The 23715-nt window shown below is 34.3% G+C and overlaps 2 protein-coding genes across 3 annotated transcripts; both read left to right on the forward strand.

The window, feature by feature from the left end:
• The first annotated feature begins 807 nt into the window (after positions 1-807).
• Positions 808-4907, forward strand: LOC106667013. Of its 2 annotated transcripts, none has more exons than XM_024228665.1 (10): positions 808-2425; positions 2541-2615; positions 2682-2744; positions 2836-3043; positions 3119-3234; positions 3310-3888; positions 4060-4136; positions 4226-4432; positions 4505-4699; positions 4762-4907. In XM_024228665.1, the coding sequence occupies exons 1-6, from the start codon at positions 2355-2357 to the stop codon at positions 3884-3886; spliced, it is 1110 nt and encodes a 369-aa protein (XP_024084433.1). In that variant the 5' UTR covers positions 808-2354; the 3' UTR covers positions 3887-3888; positions 4060-4136; positions 4226-4432; positions 4505-4699; positions 4762-4907. The 2 variants fall into 2 exon arrangements, with proteins under 2 accessions (XP_024084433.1, XP_014250090.1); XM_014394604.2 differs by having other exon boundaries at positions 808-2161; positions 2219-2425; positions 4505-4907.
• Positions 4908-15737: 10830 nt separating this feature from the next.
• LOC106666959 lies at positions 15738-17497 on the forward strand. Its single transcript, XM_014394508.2, has 7 exons — positions 15738-15920; positions 16009-16059; positions 16133-16186; positions 16270-16489; positions 16554-16669; positions 16741-17318; positions 17392-17497. The coding sequence occupies exons 1-6, from the start codon at positions 15850-15852 to the stop codon at positions 17315-17317; spliced, it is 1089 nt and encodes a 362-aa protein (XP_014249994.2). The 5' UTR covers positions 15738-15849; the 3' UTR covers position 17318; positions 17392-17497.
• The last annotated feature ends 6218 nt before the right edge of the window (positions 17498-23715 follow it).

The raw sequence follows: 23715 nt of genomic DNA on the forward strand, positions 1-23715 counted from the left end.
TCAACAATATTATGCTCATTTTAATAGAATCTTCTATGGAATCGACCCGCCTTTCAAATAGGATTAGGGTTGTAATCCTAAGTAACTATTATGCTCATTAATTACTGTAACGATGTATTAATCGTTTAATCATTTAATGCTATGTGTTACGGCCAGTGCCATGTAAGAAAAAAAAATTTAAAAAAATGAAACGTTAATAAAATAAATTTAAGAAAATTCTAAATTAAAATACAATGTGTAGAGATTAGTGACCGTTAATCGATAGTTATTCAGATATCGTGAGATGCGGTCGGGTGTGATGTAGGTTTCAAAAAAACATTTTCTTTATCGTGCTAACGTTTCGATCTTGTATTGAGATCATCTTCAGGGCTCAAAGTGTTTGTCTTCTGTGTAATTGTGCCATCCTTGCGTGACGTGTTGACTCTCAACAGCAGCACATAGGCTTTTTCATGGTCGCGTGATTAAAGACTTCTTTATTAATACGGGAGAAAAGCATGAGAAAAGAGAGACGTGAGGACCTTTCTATCATAGGAGTAGAACTGGGTTTGCAAGGAGCGTGGGAGTAGGATTAGAGATTACAATAATCCAAAACAAAGTATATTTAAAAATGAGACGGCTGGCGCCAACATTCCGCCCACCTAATTTTTACAAAATTAAAAAATCTATGTCTGATGAAATAAGAGAAAAAAGCGAACTTTTTTTAATTTTGTAAAAATGAGGTGGGCGGAATGTTGGCGCCAGCCATCTCATTTTTAAATATACTTTAACCATTTAATTTTAAAAGCAAAAAATTCATTTCGTTATAATTTAAAAATGAGATGGCTGGCGCCAACACTATGTAAGAATGGGTAAACAATATTAGAGGCTCCATTCAGAAGTCGAGCTAGAGTTGGTTCCGTGAAATTTCGCAATAAGCGACATGGAACATTAAAATTAAACTGTCCAGGAAAGAACCAAAGAGCAGATGATGCGACGCTAGTATCTAGCCTAATCAATTGGAGCTTTTTTTAAAATTATATATGTGCTAGAATACAATAAATACCACACTCCTTTGTTCTGGACCTTCAAATTTTGACACAACTATTATGTGAGGACCAAACAACGCTTGTCTATTCCAAATGACTTTTGACTAGAATGTCGGAATAGCCAATATTTGATGGCAAGAGATTTTTAAAATAAATCTTCGGTCGTTCGTTGAACAAACCTGAGATTTCTATACGCTGTGATAAAATCATAATAATTGCGTCAATCGCCTTTGGAATTAAAAATGACCCCGTGGTAGGTTATCTTATCTACCTCATCAATGATATTATTATAGATTTTGTACGAAATACATGTGTCATCATGATAATTTATAACTCTACGTTTTATTCAGTTCAGAACCTCTTGGAAGAAGGTGGCATTCACTAGCAAATAAACCTCTCTCAAAAATATTAAATTATCTGCTAGAAAAAACCATGACCATATTTTTATTGCAATACAAACACTATAGAAAATATTTAAAAAAACATATATATAGCATCAGTTGATCCATGTGGTCCATTAAAATCAACGTTAACAACCTCTGAAACTTCACCTTTTTTAAGATATAGTAAATGATCTTTATGTAGGATGGACTCAAACCAGCGGAACAAGAGGTCAACAATACCGAGGCATGTAGCTTATTACCAAATGTAATATTTTATTCAAAATACAAATTTGATTAAAATATGAAACAACTGAAAAAGAAAAAGGAAAAAGTTAAGTAATGTTTTACGTAAAAGTTAAGTACGTAAGAAACAAATAGAAGCAAAATTTCTAATATATTTTAATTTTATCTGAGCATTTAGTAATTTAAAGTATTTAAAGTAAGTATTTAAATACTTTCACAAGTTATTTACATACCATTTCAAGTGGAAAAGATCTTGAGCACCTGCGCGAGAACATAAAGAAAAATTATTCTTTTTATTTTATCAAGTTATAGGTTCACTAACCGTCAGACCTACAGAAAAAATCAGACAACTTTACTACTTTTTGGAGTGGTTTAATTTCCTTTGAGACTAATCCTTCTGAATATTCCAAGTATTACGGTGAAATAAAAAATGTGCATATTATTCACAATTTCTCTGAAAATTTCCAAATCTGGTGAGGTTGATTTTGTTGAGATGGAAAGTGTCTAATAGTAAGTTTACATTACAGTCTACATTATCGTAAAATAAGTTTCTAGGGTAGGGGGTAGTTTTAGACAGGGGATTGGTTGCCAGCGAGTGGTAGAGGGCGTGGTATGGGCATATAAAACCGCTTGCCGACTTTCACCGGCCTTAATACAACATTCTTGTTTGTACAAACCGTTCAAAAACACTATCAACAAAACAATGGCCAGCTACAGTTTCAACACGGCGGAAGAAATGAGGAGGAAGAATAACATTTCCAAATTCCTCGAGGGGTGAGTAAAGATTTTACGTTGGCAATATTATTATTGGAAAATAAAGGTCAAACTTTACAATTCAAAGTTGTATATAGTATCCTATATATTGATAGACGATGTCTTTGAATTTCAGCCTGTTGGATGAGGAGGATAGGACGGAAGAAAGTGGCTCGACTCTGGAATATCCTGACTCGCCATGTCCCGATCAGTAAGTTTGGCAATAAAACTCTATAAAACAAAAATGGATGTATTATTACAGATATTTTTACTCTAGGAACAACGGAAATGGAAAGAATAAATCGGTACTAATGCTGGATGTTGTGCAAAGTCCAATAAGGTAAACACAAGATCCATATGCCAAATCTCTTGTTTATAAAGGCAAGGTTTATTTTGGAAACTTGGTTCATTTGTTTCAACTTTCGTTATAGAAGTGGATATGCACAATTGCAGTATTTACCATCCAGCGAGCTCGTCGCTTTAAGCGCTTATCCCGAACTAATACAAGAAAACATGGATAACATATTGAAAATTCCATTTTCAATAAACAATATTAAGCATAGCGATTCGCTTGTATACATTTACACGGGAATCCCGGCAGCCAATGGATTTTTTAATTTGGCTGATATGCTACCAGAGGTAATTTATAAATAAATTCTCGCCGTTGCACATTATCAATATGGTATATTTTTGTAAATTTTTATCTTTTTTTAGGAACAAATTGTTGAATACAGAGGGTGGGTTTTCGAGAAACTCACTCTACATCAACAATTACTTCTGACATTAATGAAGTTAAAACTCGGCTTGACCGATAATCAACTAGCCCAAAGGTACAAACCACTTTTTACATAAGCGAATATATTTCATTCTGAAGAAGTGAATTAATGTGTTTCTCTATTTTTCAGATTTAAGTGTAGATTGGAAACGGTGGCTAATACGATGGCTGTTTGGCTGTTCGCTATACACGACAGACTGTTTTCTCTATTCGTCGGAATGTTTCGATGTCCGAATATGCCGGCGAATTTCCAGGGGCCGTTCATTCTCCACACGGTCACGGTCCACGTAGAAACGCCGAAGAACAGCCAGTTGCCTCACACGACACCGAAAGAGCCGTATACAGGCATAATTCTCACAAATGCTTACGGTTTGCATATGTTCGCAAGCTATTTATACTGGTGGCAATGCGAGAAGAGTTATGCCATCAATGAATGCAACGTGCTCGGAGTTCTGTCGGATGGGGACGTCGTCGCAATCGATCGTGAAGTATTGGACGATGTGATAATTCCCGAAGGAGTGGTTACACAACCTATAGATTTGTGTGACAATCAGGTCTTGTCTAAGCGAGACTCCTTGAACCAGCGCTTAATGGAGTACGAAATCATACGAAGTATTCCATCAGACCTCACAGACTTGACAGATGTCATATGGCAAGTGGTGGTGACATTGGATAATTACTGCCATTTCCAGACCTTCATGAATTGAATGTAGGTTTATTTCTAATATATAAACAACTAACGCAATGTTACAACTTTTTTTAAATTATTGACTGAAGAACTTTTATCAGAAAACATTGTGTTTCAGTCTGAAGTGTTAAGGCCTCCAAGAAGCATGTTTATTTTTATTTTACCAATTATTTTAAACCCATTTTCTCATAGGGCTGGGACACATCCACTACGAGCCATAACTGATGAAGGAGTTTGCCTACTGGCAAGAGTGAAAACTGCTCCGTAAGGTATGTTAGCTTTTTAAGCACAAAACCTGAACCGTTAGAGTATGTTTATTTTCATTACTGTTGAATTAAAGATTTGTTGGTTTAACTAGGGGTAGAAGATGGGATGCGACAGTTGTGTAACGTCCGAAGTTTCTTCGATACGCAGAGTACCACGACGATTAATCACGTAATCTGATCTGCATACTATTATGGTATTATTAATAAAAGATACGAATGCGTTATTTAATGGTTTGTTTTTATGTTGGACGATGCGAGATTACTTGCCTGGAGAGGAGGAGAAGTTCAGTCGGAATTAAGTACTGCTGATTATTATTTATTATATCTTTATTTTCATTACTGTTGAATTAAAGATTTGTTGGTTTAACTAGGGATAGAAGATGGGATGTGACAGTTGTGTAACGTCCGAGTTTCTTCCATACGCAGAGTGCCACGACGATTATTCACGTAATCTGATCTATAAACTATTTTTTACAGAAGATACGAATGCGTTATTTAATGGTTTATTTTTATTTTCGACGATGCGACATTACATGCCTGGAGAGGAGAAGTTCATTCAGAATTAAGTACTGCTGATTATTATGTATTATACCTTTGTTATTTATTTTAATGTTTTAATTTATTTTAGAATAACAGGTGTAAAATGAAATCCACATACTTTATATTTCATTGTAAAATTAAATACAAAAACTATTGTCTTTTTATGAGCGAGTTTGTATTGTATAATAATTGGTCAGGTATAAAGATTATAATTTCACTTACGCTTTAAATTTGTTGTTATCATCATTATTTATTATAATTAAATGTTTGTTTTACATATTTTAAACGTCTTGTCAATGTTTTTTTCCTTGAAACCCTAATATTTAATAATAATAATAATAAATTTATTTGCGAAAAGTAAAGTACTGCAGTAAGAAAAAACATAAATAAAGAAAAGAATTTAAGCATAAAATAATAAAACCATAAGTAAAAGTAAGTCATTTAACCAATCTGCACATTTTCGCCTGTCACCTAAAAGCAGTGCTTGTAACCGATGGCAGGAGTTATGTCAGTGAACAAAATTTGTGTGAAAAAAATTAAATCAATAGGACTGAGAAGGCGTATATGACCAAATACATGAAAGAAAAAACAAAATAATGAAGAGAGAAAACAAAAATAAAATAAAATAAATTCAAATAAAGATAAGTAGAAAGAGAAAATAAAAATTAAAGAATACCATAACTACCATATGATGCCAAATATACCACAAAGAAAGTTCAAATTATAAATTTAAAATTTTTACAGTAGTAAATTTTTTGAAATCATAATAAGAATTAAATTTGTTAAAATTAATTTTATGCTGATAAAGAAATCTAGAAACAGCATTTAATGAAAAATTGAAGTAAAAATTAGTAATTATTCAGAAATCGTGAGATGCGGTCTGGTGTGAAGTAGGTTTCAGAAAAACATTTTCTTTATCGGCCAACGTTTCGATCTTTATTGAGATCATCTTCAGGGCCTGGGATTTACAAAAATTGTTTAAATTTAACAAATAGATATAGGATGAGGAAAAAAGTAAATTTATACTATGCAAAATATATTTTTTTATATTCAATCAAAGTATTTCTACTCACTCAAAGTGTTTGCCTTCTGTGTAGTTGTGCCATTCACATTTCTACACGTAAAAATTAGTGTTTACTTTGGATATAAAAATATTAGTCGCTACTTTTTGTCTTGTTTGATACTCATTGTTTCATTCAGGAAAAAGGTTATTTTTAATGACAAACATACAAGAACATTTTAAAAACAATTGTTTAAATTTTAGAACCTGAAAAATGTCATATAGTTGATTGGTATTAAATCTAAAAGGTTTAGAAAGAATAGTTCTCAAAAGAGAATTTTCAGTTATGATTAATGGATTGAAATAACAATTACTGGTTCCACCCCATGTAACAATACTATAGCAAATTATAGACTGAACCAAAGCATAATAAACTGATTTTGATAATTTTAAATTTAGGAACTTTCTTAATACATTGAATATGTAAAGGAGTTTTCTCAATCGCATAACCAAAGAATCCATATATAACTTAAAATTTAACCTAGAGTAAAGTAATATAACTACTAAATATTTAGTATTATTTCTAATTTGTATGGGGGAACAGTAAACAAAATTGAAAGCTTTTTAAAACTAATCTTTTACTTAATGCAAAAAGTAAGACATCGCATTTATCGTTATTTAAAAGTAAACAGTTAGAAGATAGCCATGCTTTAACAAGTCTAAGATTTGTTTATAGACATAATCAAATTATCAATTGTCCTTCCAGAAAAAATCAAGCACGTATCATCAGCATAACTAAAAACTTTACCAGACATTCTCAATTTTAAAAGATCATTAATATATATATAAAAGAAGAAATAGGGGACCTAAAACCGTACATTGAGAGACGCCAGAGACCATAGGCAATGGATTGCTAAAGACTGTTCCAACTTTCGCTATCTGAGTTCTACCCATTAAATAAGACGCAATAAGTTTAAAAAGAATCTCAACAATTTCTACTAATTTTAATTTTTTTAATAACAATCAATGATAGACGGAGTCGAAAGCCTTTTTTAAATCTAGAAAGATCCCAAAAACATGATAACCTCCAACCAATTCTTTTGAAATATTGTTAACATCAAAAAGTCCTGTTCAGTTGACTTACCAGACTTGAAACCATATTGGTTAGGAGCAATTATATTATGAATATTAAGAAAATCAAATAATCTATTTTTTATCAATTTTTCCAAACTTTTAGCCAAAGTTAAAGTCAAAGAAATGGGTCTGTAATTATTAACATCAAAGTTTGAACCTGATTTAAATAAAGGGATAATTGATGATTTTTTTCTTATTGAGGGGAATTGACCTAGCGAAAGGACTAGGTTGAAAATATGTACTAGGAGAGGAATGATAAATTTAGATTTTTTTTTAACACAAAATTATTTTAAAAATTATTAAAAAAGGAGTTGCTATTTTTTGGGTTATTGAAAAGTGGTTCTAATTGAGTTGGAGTAACATGATTTAAGGAAAAAGGCTCGTAGTCATAGGACTCAGTATTGGAATATAGGAAGGGAATATAACTAGAAGAAGCAGGAATATAACGCTTATTAATTTCATTGTTAATATTAGTACCAACAGACGAAAAAAAATTATTGAGTATTGCCACTTCAATGTTATCAGACAGAAGGTTACCATTATCACATGCTAATTTAATAATATTTTCTTTTGGAAGATTATCATTTGTAACTTTTTTAATCAAGGTCCAGATTTTTTTAGGGTCATCATGAGACTTAATTATCTCTTGTTTAAAATATTTAAATTTGGCAAGCTTGATTAACCTATTTAATAAATTTTTATATTTCTTAAATTTAGATAATAATAAAGGATTTTTACATGCTTTTTTATAAAGTTTATCTCTAGTGTTTGTAGAAACAATGATTCCTTTGGTGATCCAGTCTTTAATTTTAGTATTGTGTCTTTTTATTTTTATAGCAATGAGAGAGTAATTTACATAATTGTTAACAGAATCAAGGAAGGATTCAAGAGCGGAATCAGTATCATTGTTAATTGCGTAGACATTTTCCCAATTTTCATTTTCTAATAATTTAATTTATTGATAGTTAATACTATTTAGTGATAATAGATACTAATAATTAGAAAAATATATTAGTAAATAATTATACTAAAGTTTACTGTATAAATAAGTTACATGTATAAATAGGTTTAGAAGATATATAAATTGATTTATTTTTAAATAAGTTAATAAATTAATAAGTTAACAAATATGTAATTTAAAAGTTAAAGAGGAAAAAGAAAAATTTTGGACCCCCGAAGGGCGTGCAGGTACGACAAGCCTCTTTCTAATCCATACACTTCAAAGAGAGACCAGCGCCTTTTTGTATTTTCTGCCTTTCTTTTAATCTTCTCTTTCAGTAAATTTTCGGTATTTTTATTAACTGTTAAGTTTGCCTTTCTTAAGCGGTCAAATACTTCCTTTAGATGTTCGACATGTTGTTCTTAATTTTGTGAATAAATTACAAAATCGTCAAAGTAATCGAAAACGAATTTAAAAACCAAATCTCCAAATATTTTTTACATTAGTTTTGTTAGAATCCGGCCCCCAGTTGCTTATCCGGAAGGAATTCTACTATATGCAAAACATCCCCATGGTACTTGAAAGAAAGTAAGTTTTTTTGATTCTCAAGATAAAGGTATTTGAAGGTACGCAGAATTTAAATTGAAAACCGAAAACCGTCCAGAACATTAGAGCTTCTATCGTTGGGGTTTACTGATTGATATAGTTTGTTTTTGTGTTTAAATCTCTATAATCAATAACCAATCTTTAGTCCCGTTTATTTTCATTATTTTTCTTTAGGACGAGGAAGCAGGGCGATGCTTTTGATGACTATTATACCTTCTTTAAGCAAGTGGTCTACCTTCGATTTTAGAACCTGATACCGTTCGAGCCCTAAACGATAGCAGACCCTTGTTTTTCTAGAATCCAAGAACCCCCGGCCTGAGAGAAATGTATGCGATCAACTGTGTGCTCTCTAATTTGTCGGTAAATACATCGGTATATAAAGATTGAAATTTTTCAAAAATGTTTTCGTATGCTACTATGGAGAGGGGATTTTTCTCAAATTGTTTTAGTAGCGGAATCGAAATATTTGGGTTAAATGCAAAGTTAATGATATTTTTAGCTGGTTTTATAACAATATGGGTTCTGCCAATGAAGTCCCGTCCCTTAATAACCTGGTAAGATAGGTTTGGAACGATTGAAAACTTTTGCAACCAGAAAAATTTATTGATTTTAACTTTAATGTATGCCGAATAAGTTATGTTTACCCTCTCTGAATTTCCTACAGCATTGCATCCAACCTCAGGGGTGGGTAGTGAGACGCTGCAGCGTGACGCTACAACTTCACACGTCAGCCTGACCAAGCGCCCTCCAGCAAGGTTATAGAGGATTGTGAGAAGGAAAAGGTCAGTGTGCTCCCGGAAGTGGAGAAAGTGAGACGCGGAATTATTGTGTTAATTAAAAAGCCAGAACCAAAATTACAAAGATAAGTAGAGGCCTGACTCGCGAGTGTCAACGCGTTTTTTTCTTATATATATATATTCCATTTACACTTTCAAACACTACATTCAAACACATAAATACATCCATACAATACACTCATTTGGTCGGTGGAGTACTTTTATAAATATTCCGCCATCGACCCCGAATACCCACTCATACGCTCACAACGATGACGTTATATTTCATTCTCACCCCTCGCCATTCACGCTAATAAATACATGCACTCAGTCAAAACATAGACACACAACTCATAAGATATATTATATACAATAAAAAAAACCCTATTTCCTCTAAAAAGCGGAACAGGGGACTGAAACTCGCTGCAGTGCTCGAGTAGCATCTTCAGATTGGATAGCATGCCTACACGCTCCCTGTAGGGAGCCAAGGCATGACATGTTTCCAGTATGTGGGACACATCGAGCAACCTTTCTCTGCATAAGGGGTACCTGCGCGGGCTTTGGCCCAAGAGCAGGTGCCCGAGTGTCAACCGCGTATGGCCTATTCTTAATCGCGTAAGGACGATTCCTTGTTTCCAGCTCAGGTTCTCGGGGAGCCATCTACGAATCGTACTCTTGACGCGCAAAAGCCTCTCAGACGACCCGGCCCCCCACGTTTATTGTTATTAGTATTTGAAGCAATTGTTTTATTGTTCATTTTAATTTTAATTTCGTTTGTCTCCATGTGGCATAAAAGCACGATTTAATTCCCCTTTATTTTATTTTTATTTATTTTTTTTAAAATAAATTTTCGTTTTATATTTTAGTTGTTATTTAATGAATCCATTTTGGTTTTTCAATTTTAAGTATGATAATTTTAGCTTTGAGGTAAAGCTTTTGCGGGTAAGCCATAACTGGTTTCGCCAGGTTGACCGCCCATTCACGGTTTTGCAGCTTTGTACCTAGTGCTGTTGGAAACTAGTGCTTAAATGCCATCTCCCAACTTCGTAGGTGTTCACATATTTCAGCAATCGCAGTCTCCAGTTGGTTTTCTTTTAAAAAATCATTTAACACAGGTAAACACTACCTCATCCTTCTCAACAGATTCGGCCCAAAAGGGAATTTTTCTTTTGAAGACGTGAAATTTGTCATCAGTATCGAAAGTTTTGATATTCATCTCTGGTAAAGGAAGACTCATCTCATACATTTTCATAACTTATAAACACGACAGTATACATTGCCATTTCTCATAATTGAAAACGTTGGCTAATTTCACATCGTGATCCATCAACGGAGATAAGACTTCAGAATGTAATTCCTGTAATCGTGAAAGTGCTTTCCAGGAGACAGCCATCTCACTTCTGTATGAAGATGCATGGAATGACGAATGTTTCCCATAATGTCACATAGTATTGTGAACAGTATTGCCTACAATGACCCCGTCTTGATACAATTAATAATTTGAACAGACACATCCAAAACTTTCTTAAAAGAGGATAGCAAGCATTTCTGTGGAGAACACAATGACGGCTGCTGCAATACTTCGATTTTATTTTATCTCTATTGATAGGTTGAAAAAATTCCAAGATTTCCGTGGTTGAAAACATTTATTCAATTTAGTAAATTACATGGACGTTCGGGCTCCTGGCCCATCACCAGCAACTAAACATAGAGAAATCTCATGGTACAATTCACAAACTGAAGGCACACCTATCAGTAATTTCCAATTTTTTAAATAAAAGTATTTATACCTAGACTATGCCAATGATAAATATATATATTATTTTTCCACCCCCTTTATTTGTTGAGGGGAATGTCGTCAAAATTGTTTTAAAACTGTAATAGAAATATATATTTTTATTTTAGTCACCTCATTGGTATACCACATGGTAATGAAATATATGCTTTAAAACAATTTTGTCGACATTAGACAGACAATATAAATATTTTATTAAAAAAAATGGAAATTACTGATGAGTGTGCCTTCAGATTGTGAATTATGCCATGAGATTTCTCTATGTTTAGTCGATGATGAGCCAGGAGCCCGAAACGCCATGTAATTTACTAAATTGAATAAAAGTTTTCAACCACAGAGAACTTGGAATTTTTCAACCTATCATTAGAGAAGATATGAACCGTGGAGTTGGTAATATATAAAATAAGATTTTATTTTAGTTATCACTCTGATGGTTCTGCCAGTCGTTGCTTTTTCACCATCTGTGCGCAGGTCAATGAAATTGGATCCTGGAATATCGTTAGTTGTAATAAAATCGTCCAACAAATTCATCAATTCGGCTGCCTGGTTGTGTGTGATGAAGAAACTGCCTGCTTCCTCACAGATCCTGACTTCAGGCACCAATCCATATTAGTGTAAATATTACCAATACATATTAAATATGTAAATCATTGAGAATAACACAAGTAAGCAGTGCCCTCGCGAGAGAAATTTGAGCTTGAATCACATTTTCGATAAACAATGGGTTTTTTAAATACATAGGAAAAATCCAGGGCGTTCCAGATGCCGCAGTTCCTGGTAATGAAGGACCTTAGTGATTAGTAAATTGATCAACAGAACCAGTCTTGTCCCAGACGTCTCTGTTTTGTTTATGCTTATGTGTGCAAAACAAAATAAATAAATAAAAATAAAAAACTTTCATTTTTAGTACTTATTGTTATTAGTTATTTTAAATGTATTTATTCATTCTACGTTTATTTCTGTAATTATTAATTTTTTCTCGAAATTCGCCGTGCATACCCAAAGGGTCCGCGGACCAAAGTTTGGGAAGCCAGCTTTGTACAATAAAATAACGCTGTTTTCTCCAAAAAACGGAACAGTAGACCCTAATACCCACTGATTCTCATATCGGATGGCATTCCCTTCTAGTAGGTGGAACACATCAAACAACCTTACTCTACATGCGTGACACATACGCGGACTTTGTCCCAAAATAAGTGCCACGTGTTCCCAATATAACCTATACCCTTATTTATTAATTCTATATTTCTGCTACAACTGGCCTCCCATTGACTCATGACCATGCGCACATCTCCCCACCATGGGAAGAAGCCATGACCGCCACAACGAACCTCCCACTATTCACTGCTTTGCCGCTCGTTAAAATCACTAACTCCATCGTTTTATATATTTATATATATATATATACGAATTTAATACGTTCAAATATTTGAAGGCTACTTAGCCAAATCGTTGTAGGTGAAAAAAATCCTGAATTATGTTTTATTAGTTCTTATTGTTGTGTCTTCCTACAATTGCTCTACAGAAGGATAAATGAATGAAGTTCTCCTTCAAGGGAAAAATGAAATGTGCCAACCAAAACATATGTGCTTTGTGCCCTGCAAAGACGCTCCATCTCACGTTACCAGTTCCAGTCCACGCTGTTCAGTTAATCTGCAGTTCTGTGAACAGTTACAATGATTAGAGCAGCAGCTTATTGAGCCGAAGGTCGAGGGTTCAAATCCCGCTCGTGACACTAATTTTTCATCTCATCCAAAAAACTTACATAAAAAGAGTTATTAATTGGAGTAATTAATGTGGTCAATTATGACCACTAAGCAAATATGGTTTAAATTAAAATGGGAAATTAAATATTAAATGCAAAATTTTTTTTTGAAATGGAAATTTTTTTCTTTAAATATTTCAATTTTTCTTCTTAATTTAAACTTTTTTTTGTTTAATTTTATATTCAACTTTTTATAATTTAATCTAAACTTACCAACTAATATTAAACTTGTTTTCAAATTCATTTTGAATTTTCCATTTAATATTATAATTTTTCCATTTGAATTTCCACTTTTCCATTCATTACTCAAATTTTTCATTTTACGTGCACCTTGTCTATTTATTATTCAATTTTTATCCATTTTAATTTAAACTTTTCTATTTATTATTCAACTTTATCGATTTTTATTTAGAAATCGTGAAATGCCGTCTGGTGTGATGTAGGTTTTAGAAAAACATTTTCTTTATCGTGCCAACGTTTCGATCTTTATTGAGATCATCTGGCACTCTCGACACGACACTACACGCAAGAATGGCACAATTACACAGAATACAAACACTTTGAGCCCTGAAGATGACCTCAATAAAGATCGAAACGTTGGCACAATAAAGAAAATGTTTTTCTAAAACCTACATCACACCAGACGGCATCTCACGATTTCTAAATAAATATCGATTAACGGTCTCTAATCACCACACATTTATCGATTAGAGACCGTTAATCGATATTTATTTAGAAATCGTGAGATGCCGTCTGGTGTGATGTAGGTTTTAGAAAAACATTTTCTTTATCGTGCCAACGTTTCGATCTTTATTGAGATCATCTGGCACTCTCGTCACGACACGACACGCAAGAATGGCACAATTACACAGAATACAAACGCTTTGAGCCCTGATGATGACCTCAATAAAGATCGGAACGTTGGCACAATAAAGAAAATGTTTTTCTAAAGCCTACATCACACCAGACGGCATCTCACGATTTCTAAATAAATATCGATTATCGGTCGGATAAACGGATTTTGAAGTTTTCATTTTAATTTAAGATTTTCCATTAATTATTTCACTTTTTCATTTTAATTTCTGACATAACCGTTCAGCCACCAAGGTTAGGTTCCAACAGCTAGGTTATTACCCCAATCATTGTCACTCCCATTCACACGCACTCACACTTAAATACTTATTTCCTATTTACATACCATTCACACAGTTATGGTGGTGATGTATCCGATATTCCTCCATCGCCCTCTACACATATTAATAATAACTAGTCTTGAGGAGCGGTCAAGAATAAGGTAGTTTAGAAAAACACTTTTTTCATTATTTTGCCGACATTTCGTTTATTCGGATCATTTTCAGGTCCTGGGTAAATTAAAAATCAAATGTTGATTGGAAAAAATACTATTTAAGGTGTAAATATAAATTTTGAACCAAGTATTTCATACACACATGAAGTGCGGAGCTATTTTGGTGGTGTCATATTGGTTTTGTCTGAAAGTGTTGTGAAACGTGAATTAGTATTCTGCTGTTTTTATATGATTATGACACGATGGGGGACGCGGTAAATCTGGGAAATTTTCTTTGATCATAGACGGTTTTATTTAACCCAAAGGAAGTCAAAAATATGGATTTTCTGGATTGGATTTGTAATTCGGCATTTAATAATTATTAAGGACGAAAACGAAGGAAAGGGAAATATAAAATTAAGATTAATTAAGGTTTTTAGTTGAGATAAAAAGTCAATGGCACGAGCGGGATTCGAACCCACGATCTTCGGCTAGATACGCCGCTGCTCTACCACTTGAGCTAACGTGACCTCGATCCACTCGGACACAACTTCCCATCTCAACCGCACCTTTTGAATTTTCCCTCCTATTTGCCATTTTTCCTTAATTAATTGTAATATATTGATTGGTCAAGCAGACCACGAAATTAGTGAATTTTATAAAATTAAGGTTTAATAGTTTGTTTGATTTATGATGTTGGCGTAGCTACGGCTGAGTTTGCATGAATCTGTTCTGTAATTAATGAGGTCAATGAAGGAGTCGATATTCCACCATCGGCCCAGTCACATTTTCATGTTCACGTAATATTATGTCCACTCTTAAAACACATTAGGACACAAAAGTACAGTTACTATATAAAATAAAACAACGCTGTTTCCTCCAAAAATTGGAACCAGATACTCGCTGACCTGACCAAGCACAATTTTTATGTGGGGTAGCATTCATATGAATTCTCTTATATGAATTCAATCAAGTGGTACACATACAATGGAATTCATGTAATCATAATTATTGTTATTATTATATTATGATTGTGATGCTGTACTCGGCACTCGTATTTACAAAGTAAAACGCTAATTAGTGTTGAGTATTTCTGGTTTCAATACACTTTAAAATTTTTGAAAATAAAAAAAATTGTGCCATCCACTTTTAATTAGTTACAAGCGTTATGTACTCCAGGTTCTCTAAAATTAGAAAATAAAAACGACTTGGATAATAATTGAAGCATAAAACGTAATTTTGAAATATTGAAAAAATAATTCGAATAAAGTATCGTACCAACATTTATATAAATGGAAATGATAGAAAAAATTTATACAAGGAAAGTCGAGAAATATTGATGTAAATTCTATTTATTTAGCAGTTTTGTCGGTAACTATAATTTAATTTTTTAAATTTTTCTCCGTCTGCATTTAATCACTAGTGGGTTTTCGAATCTTAGCTGAGTAAAATAGTGAGGATCATTTTAAACTGATTTTTACGAATTCTGTCATGTTTAGTTAAAATTAGTACATTTTTTAATAAAAACTAATAAACGCTTATGTGATAAATATATATTTCTATTATTACTTATAGACAATAAAATGTTAGGATAGTTCTAAACATTCATTATCTTAATGAGCTTACAAAAAATTATGCAGAAATCACAAGTAAATCAAATTGGAAATAATATTTTTAATATTAAATAAACCTAAGACTGTAAGAAAAATGTTGTAGTAAAAGCCATAAGGGGGAGGGGGTTGACGGCATGTTACTGGTCGACAGAGTAGGGTGGGAGGCGTGGCTACAGCATATGAAAGTGTCCTGCCAACTTTACCGCACTTGCTACAACATTCCTGTTCGTACTAACCGTGCAACAACACCACAACCACCACAATGTCTTCATACAATTTCAATACCTCAGAAGAGATGAGGAGGAGGAATAACATTTCACATTTCCTTGAGGGGTGAGTAAAAATTAGCTGTTATACGAGAAAATCCATGAGAAGTAAGTCATATTCTAAATGACAAATTTTTGATGAGTATAAATTATAGGTTGATAGATGAGGATAGATTGCGTTCGAATGTATCGACACAGCGCAATGGGTAAGTTTTACCTCAACCACAAATTTTCTGATAAACTAAATCATTCTTACAAAGACACACCTTTTTCCTGTAGAAAACAAGAAGAAGATTGCAGTTACAAGTTGGTCATTAAGCCAGAAAGAATCAGGTTAATAAATGTTAACAGCATTGATAATAATGCTAATATATATATATGTGAAACTTATTCATATTATTATTTTTAAATTTCAGCGTGAGCAATAAACCTGAGTTGCTGCGAGCACGATTTCTTCCTGATTGCGAGCTCCATGCTTTATGGAAACACCCAGCGCTGTTCGAATCGAATAGAGATAATATTCTAAGGATACCCTTCTCTATTCATTCGATAAAACATAATGACAAGCTCGTTGAAATTTATACGGGGATACCGTTGGTCAAGGGATTTTTCAAACTAGCAAATATGTTTCCTAAGGTATGGAATTGTGTTTTGCCAAATTTGGGTTTTATTTGTATTTAATGTTAATTTTATTTTTCAGAATGAAATAACGTATCGGCACGGATGGGTGGTCGGACAACTGACAATAAAGCAGCAGTTGCTGCTAACGTTAATGAAATTAAAATTTGGCATGTCAGATGTTGACCTGTCTCACAGGTTCGAATTTATTAAATTGTGCAAAAAACGTTCGGTTTGTTCTATATTTTAAACTAATTTTTGTTGACCAGATTTATGTGTTCTCTGGAGACGGTGATCAACACAGTGGAAACGTGGATTTATACAATTCACGGTAAACTCTTCAACGTTGCTGTTGGACTACTGAGACAAATCAGGACTCCGGCGGAATCGTCAAAGCCCCTAATCCTCCACACAATCACTGTGCATCAGGAAGTGCCGCACAACCCGCTCATCCCGCACAAAACACCGCTGGAGCCTTACACCGCTGTCCTTCTTACAAAACCGGACGGAGTGGTGATTTATGCCAGTTCATTGTACACATGGACTGGCCACAAAAGGGACGTTATTCATCGAAGTGGTGTCCTTGATGTTTTAATGCCGGGGGAATTTATCATTGTCGACAGCGACATACGCTCAACTTTAGCCATTCCCCAAACAGTTGTTGCTAAGCAAATTGGAATGGGTAACTTCAGGCTGTTGGCGACAAAAACTGATTTGGAAAGGCGGTTGAAAACGTACGAAGCTGTCAGATGCATTCCTTCCGGCCTTGAAGAACATTCATCGGTAATATGGCAAACAGTTGTGACACTCTCCAACTTTACCAAGTTCAAGCCTTTTATGTCTTAAGGTACGTAAATACGGACTGTCAATTTACATCCAATCAAACCGTTCAAAAATTTCATATCTATTTTAATTTTTAGACTCAAGACCATCGACGACACGCCAATGTATAAATGGTAGTAGATGTACTTGTAAATAAATTGATTTATATTTGTACTTAGATTTGCAATTATACTCTGTAGAAGTAAGTTAGATTAAAGTGTTAATTATTTTGTAATAAAGAATAAAATACAATAGATGTAAGTTTTACTGGTATCTTTTTCAATCCCAGGCACAACACCATATTTACTTTTTCTGACAAATAAATTGATTTGAGGAAGAGTGGCTAAAAGAGATTTTGTTATATCACAAGTTTGTTCCAACCATCCTTCCAACTATACTTCGTGACTTTCAAGCGAATACGTGGTTCAATGAAACTGATTCCACCTACCTGAGAAGGTCTGCTGTTTTGGAGCTTGCAGCAGCTCCTTGGGGAGACGATTAATTCATGAATTGGTTTGTGATAGGCTTAAGCTCTTCTTTTTCGGAGGACGTTTCTTGGCTTCGAACGAGCGAATATAGCTGTAATTTTTTCTCGTTGGTGATCTTCGTGTTTTCTGCGTCGTTAGTTAACAGTTAAAATTTTGAAAATGATAATATATACATTTATGAGTGTTTAAGCCATCTTTGAACCCTTTGCTTGAGGGTCGGACGCCTTAGTCTGGCGGTTTCGAACGGTTAAATTCATTGTTTTTTTCACTGGATTAAAGTTTAAATTGTGATTAAATGCTAAAGTTTTCGTTACGCTTATTCGGACGATCTTGTCTTTTGCTTTGTCACCGTGGATTGTCGAAGATTAGTCGGTAAATGGTTGAAGTAGTGTGCGGTCCGGTTATATGTATTTCCGAAAAACATCTTTTTAATTTTATTTTACGTTTCGACCTTTATTCGGGTCATATTCAGGCCTAAATTACAAACATGTGTTGTTTGAAAAAACACAAAACATTAAATTCACATAAAATCAACATATTCTTGTAGTGTTATGTTTGTTCACACCGTTCCGAGAATCTCAGTCGCTGGAAGGTTCGTATCAAAATTCCCGACACATGTTTTTTTTTAAGTAAAAAGGACGGTTAACCCGGTTAGAAGTGATGCCGTATGCCTATCATCGGTAGTTGGCCGAATATATTGAGCATGGTAATATGTCAGAGATTTCTGCTGTGGACGGTTCCGAACTACAGAGATATTTTATTCCCTACACGCAATCTTCAAGCCACCGTCAGCCTACCCTGTGAGACTTGTTTTCGACGAAAGCGCAAAATCGAATACGTCTAAATCGATGAATGGCGTACTTTTGGTTGGTCCGAAATTACAAACGGACATTAGGAGGCGCCAGTGGCTGCCACGGTTTAGGCGTTGACATGGCCCTCATCGCTGAAAGGTAAAGGTCCCGGGTTCGAATCGAGGGGCCCTGCATTCGAACCCGACAAATTTATAAATGGGCTTTTTTCAAAAACGCCGGTACCGCCCCCCCTCCAAAAAAAACCCGGACATTTTTGCTCTATTTATGAATTTGCCTCTTTTCCTTTGCCCTCACGGCCGATAAACGGCAGATGTTTAGACAAATATGGATCAAGATTTGTTTATAAGTTTGATTATATTTTTGGTGAAACAATGCATGACCTACGGATATGATTCTTGTGTAATAATCCTTTAGTCGTGTTTATTTTTGTAAGAAGGGGGCGGTGTTATATTTAATTGAGATAGAGATTCGTGTTCATTGGTTTTGGTAGCAATCCGTACTTTGTGTGCTATCTGTTTTTCCCTTGACCCAGTACACCCTGGAATTTTTGAACATTATTTTTGCTATCTAGTTCTTGATAGGCGCGGCTTCCAAGTTTATATCGTTATTTCGATTAATGTCTTTACAATATTTTTCCAAATTGATTATTCGGTAATCGTGAGATGCGGTCTGGAGTGATGTAGGTTTCAGAAAAACATTTTCCTTATCGTGCCAGCGTTTCGATCTTTATTGAGGTCATCTTCAGGGCCTGGGATTTACAAACATTGTTTAAATTTAAAAATACATGTAGGATGTGGAAAAAAGTGGATTTATACAATGCAAAAAAAATTATATTCAATCAGTGTATTTCTACTCACCCAAAGTGTTTGTTTTCTGCTTAATTTCCATTCTGGCGTGTTGTGTTGAGAGTGCCAGTGAGATATTGCTCTTTTTTTATATATACATTGGATTTTGAAGGGGTGGGGAAGGAAGTCGGTATAGAAAGATATTTCTGTTTAATGAGGCGACTTCTTTGAGGTGAAAAGAGCCGACGATAGGAAAACAACGTTGGTAATGGTTCGGCCAGATTATCCTTTCAGGATTATATAGACGGGGATATGATAAGTAAGCTAAATTGTTGGAAAATTAGACTATGTAAAAATGTTAGATGTGTGGAATGTGATGAATGTTTTATATGTTATATTATACGTTTTGTGTGATTTGATGATACATGTTTGTTATCTATATTGAATTTGATTAATGATATTGGCGTAGCTGCGACTGAGTTTACATGTTTCTGTTCTGTAATTGATGCTGTGTTTATTTCTATTGATTTAAACCATTTCTAAAAATATTTATTTAGAAATCATGAATCACCACACATTTCTAAAAAGTTACGTTTATGTTTTTTTGGACACAAACACAATTTCGACTGTTTGACAACACGACACAAAATAAACAAAGTTACTCGTTTGGGCTTACTTGTGACAGAAGCCTAAGTTTCTTGAATTACTGTAAAAACTGGCGCCAAATCAGCTATCCTATGTGCCGCTTGTGCTTTTTTTTAGATAACTATTTTCTGTAGTCCGACGATTATATAATTCCGTGAATTCCGCAAAGTCGTTTAGCCTTGAGACATAAATCGGAACTCGATTACTATTATCCGCAATCATAACCTTCTGTATCCTGTGATATCCTTGTTAAGTAAATCTGGACGGACCATGCTTTGTCTGGATGACTTCTTCAATCTATTTCTTCCTACGTAGTTCCATAAATGGACAAGCGTACAATGTGTGGGTCATGACCTGGTAGGTGACGCCGTCACACATGCTGTAAGGAACAGGACTTATTACTGAACGGTAGGGGAGAATTCCATAACGTGTTGTTCTTAATGGCTAGGCGATCTGCCTCCTGATTTCCAAAAAAATCCAACATTCGCCATCATCCAGTTCCTTGAAATGCTACTTAATTTGGATCTGGTTTGTTCTACCAGTTCAGCTCTATTATTTTGCTCCATGATTGGTTATGATCTGGCTATTAGCGATGATGACAAAATTTAACTTTCTGCTCTTTTGCCCTTTCAAGACGCCAACTGTTATGCCTGATTGTTAGAGCAATTTTTATGCAGTTTGTATTTAGCCTCTACAATTTTTACGTAATTTCTAAATATCGCATATGCGCATCCAATGTTGTCATTTATTTTGCTACCAATTGAACAAATCAGATACGTCCCATTTATTTCTTTTATTTTTTCTTCTTCATGGTTTGTACAGTATCCTCTAGATATCAAAAACAATTCACCAATTTGTTTGATTGTTATACCGATAGAAATTATATTTGCCATCAAAACTGCAGATTCATACAACGTCGTACATATAAGTTATGACAATGAATTTATACAATGATAGTAAATTCTCTAAATAATTATTACTTAACCTTCACTAAATATACAGATTTTTGTTTATTTTTGCTTCCCTTAATTTTTGAATAAAAAAGTCAGTTATGTTAATAAAAAATTTTTTGGGGGAAAAGTAATTTAAGCCACTTTTTTGTATATTGAAGAAGAAAAAAAATTCAATAATATCTCTATGTGAATTCTGGGGCCTCAATTTCACCTATTCCAATGTACATTGTCTTTGAATTTGTTTCAAGGGTAAAAATTAAATAATCATTATGTAAGGTATTGGTTGAGATAAAAAAGTCAATGACACGAGCGGGATTCGAACCCACGACCTTAGGCTAAATACGCCGCTGCTCTGCTCTACCACTTGAGCTATCGTGACTGTCCACAGAACTGCAAATAACAGGACTGGAACTGATAACGTGAGATGGAGCGTCTATGCAGGGCACACCAAAACGGTTCGCACATTTCATTTTTCCCTTGAAGGAGAACTTCATTCATTTATCCTTCCGTAGAGCAATTGTAGGAAGACACAACAATAAGAACTAATAAAACGTAATTCGGGATTTTTGTCACCTGAGGCTAAATACGCCGCTGCTCTGCTCTACCACTTGAGCTATCGTGACTTCGATCCACTCGGACACCAACTTCCCACCTCAAACCACCTTTCGAATTTTCTCTCCTTTTTCCGTTCTTTTCAATCTCAACCGATACCTTACATATTGAAAGATGTTAATTGGTCAATCGGACCACAAACTCTAATTGGGTAACAATTAGAATGAAAAAGTTAGAATTAACATAAAATACTTATACTCTCATTTAGAAAATTTGAACTTCAAAAAAAAAAAATTGCAGGAATGCAGCCTTATTCGATACCTCGACTAGACCTCCGACAACTGCTCTGGCCATCACAAACTAGTTCATGAATTACTCTGTGTACTCTGTGTTTCGTTGGAACAGTAAACTTCTGAGTTCTGAGTTTGAACTTGTCGTGGGTAGAAACAGTTTAATTCTACCATTCGCCTTGCAGTCAGAAACTAGTTTGAAGGACGGTTAGAACAAACTAATGATATAACAATATCACTTTCAGTTAATTTTTGTCAAAGTAATTTATTTGTCTAACAACCCAGTTAATATTATGTTGTGCGTGGGATTTAAAAAGATAGCCGTATAACTTGCACCTACTTTATTCTCTAATACAAAACATTAAAACTTAAAACCAACTTAATTCTGCAGTGTACAATTGCTATTCTAACTACTATTATAAATCTATTTATAAGTAAATCTATCATTTAACAACAAATGAAATTAGCTACAATTAATTGCGCCCTAGCAGCTAATAATTATTGCGAATCCATGCCTTTGTTCGTTGTAGAATATCCAAGGCTATCTTAGCTTGACAAATCCACAGTAATTCTGTTTGTCTGCAAATGAAAGAAAAAATTTCAAAAATTATTTTAAAAAAGATGTAATTTATTAGTTAAAAAACAACTTCCCAAAAGGTAGTAGTGCAATCCCAAACGGACGTGATCTATGTATATGGTCGTTGTAGAATGCCATATATAAAATAATAAAATACTCAGATTATCAAATCTGTAATTTCGGTAATTCTTCGGTAAATGTGCGAGGCTGAAATAAAAAATAAAAAAATTAAAAATCGTTGATAAAAAGCTGTACTTCATTAATTTGAAGACAACTTCCCAAACCGTTGGACCACAATCCCTAAAAGCAAGAAGCACATTGAGGTGTTCCTTTGGCATTTGTGGAATACCGGAAGGCTGCCTCGGCATCCCAAATCTGCAGTAATTCTGCTTGTCTGAAAATAAAAGTGAAATCAAAATCAAACATTGTTGAAAAACGTTGTACTTTGTAAATATCCCAAACCGTTATATCGATGTGGAAGGCTGTTTATTGGTATGTCATCGATCGTCTTGGCCCTGAAAATTAAAATAGAAAATTTGAACTGGTTTCATTGGATGTAAATTGACAGTCCGTATTTACGTACCTTAAGACATAAATGGCTTGAACTTGGTAAAGTTGGTGAGTGTCACAACTGTTTGCCATATTACCGATGAATGTTCTTCAAGGCCTGGAGGAATACACCTGACAGCTTTATACTTTATCAAGCGCTTTTCCAAATCAATTCTCGTCGCCAACAGCCGAAAATTGTTCATGTCAATTTGTTGGGCAGAGACCGTTTGCGGAATGGCTAAGCTTTGGCGTATGTCGCTGTCTACTATAATGAACTCTCCTGGCATCAGTAGATCAAGGACACCACTTCGATGTATGACGTCCCTTTTCTGGCCAGTCCATGTGTATAATGAGCTAGCATAAATGACAACTCCGTCCGGTTTGGTTAGAAGGACTGCGGTGTAAGGCTCCAGAGGTGCTTTATGCGGGATGAGCGGGTTTTCCGGCACTTCCTGATGCACAGTGAATGTGTGGAGGATTAGAGGCTTCTTCGATTTTGCAGGGGCCCTGATCCGCCTTAGCATTCCAATGGTTACATCGAAAAGTTTGCCATGAATGTTAAAAATCCATGTCTCAACTGTGTTGATGACTGTCTCAAGAGAACAATTAAATCTGCTCAACAAAATAAATTCAAATATAGAACAAACGAACTTTTATTGCACAATTTAATAAATTCGAACCTGTGAGACAGGTCAACATCTGACATGCCAAGCTTTAATTTCATTAAAGTTAGCAGCAACTGCTGCTTTATTGTCAATTGTCCGACGACCC

The sequence above is a fragment of the Cimex lectularius genome, unplaced genomic scaffold (genome assembly GCF_000648675.2).
Source record: "Cimex lectularius strain Harlan isolate CLEC.00 unplaced genomic scaffold, Clec_2.1 scaffold226, whole genome shotgun sequence".
Classification (NCBI taxonomy): Eukaryota; Metazoa; Arthropoda; class Insecta; order Hemiptera; family Cimicidae; genus Cimex; species Cimex lectularius.

What these genes read in the sequence shown, in the direction of transcription:
- LOC106667013 (XM_024228665.1), top strand. Translation starts at nt 2,355, where the DNA reads ATGGCCAGCTACAGTTTCAACACGGCGGAAGAAATGAGGAGGAAGAAT. An exon ending in TGGCTGATATGCTACCAGAG is followed by an intron (nt 3,044 to 3,118) that starts GTAATTTATAAA and finishes ATCTTTTTTTAG; the next exon opens with GAACAAATTGTTGAATACAG. An exon ending in GATAATCAACTAGCCCAAAG is followed by an intron (nt 3,235 to 3,309) that starts GTACAAACCACT and finishes TCTATTTTTCAG; the next exon opens with ATTTAAGTGTAGATTGGAAA.
- LOC106666959 (XM_014394508.2), top strand. Translation starts at nt 15,850, where the DNA reads ATGTCTTCATACAATTTCAATACCTCAGAAGAGATGAGGAGGAGGAAT. An exon ending in ATTTCACATTTCCTTGAGGG is followed by an intron (nt 15,921 to 16,008) that starts GTGAGTAAAAAT and finishes TATAAATTATAG; the next exon opens with GTTGATAGATGAGGATAGAT. An exon ending in GATGTTGACCTGTCTCACAG is followed by an intron (nt 16,670 to 16,740) that starts GTTCGAATTTAT and finishes TTTGTTGACCAG; the next exon opens with ATTTATGTGTTCTCTGGAGA.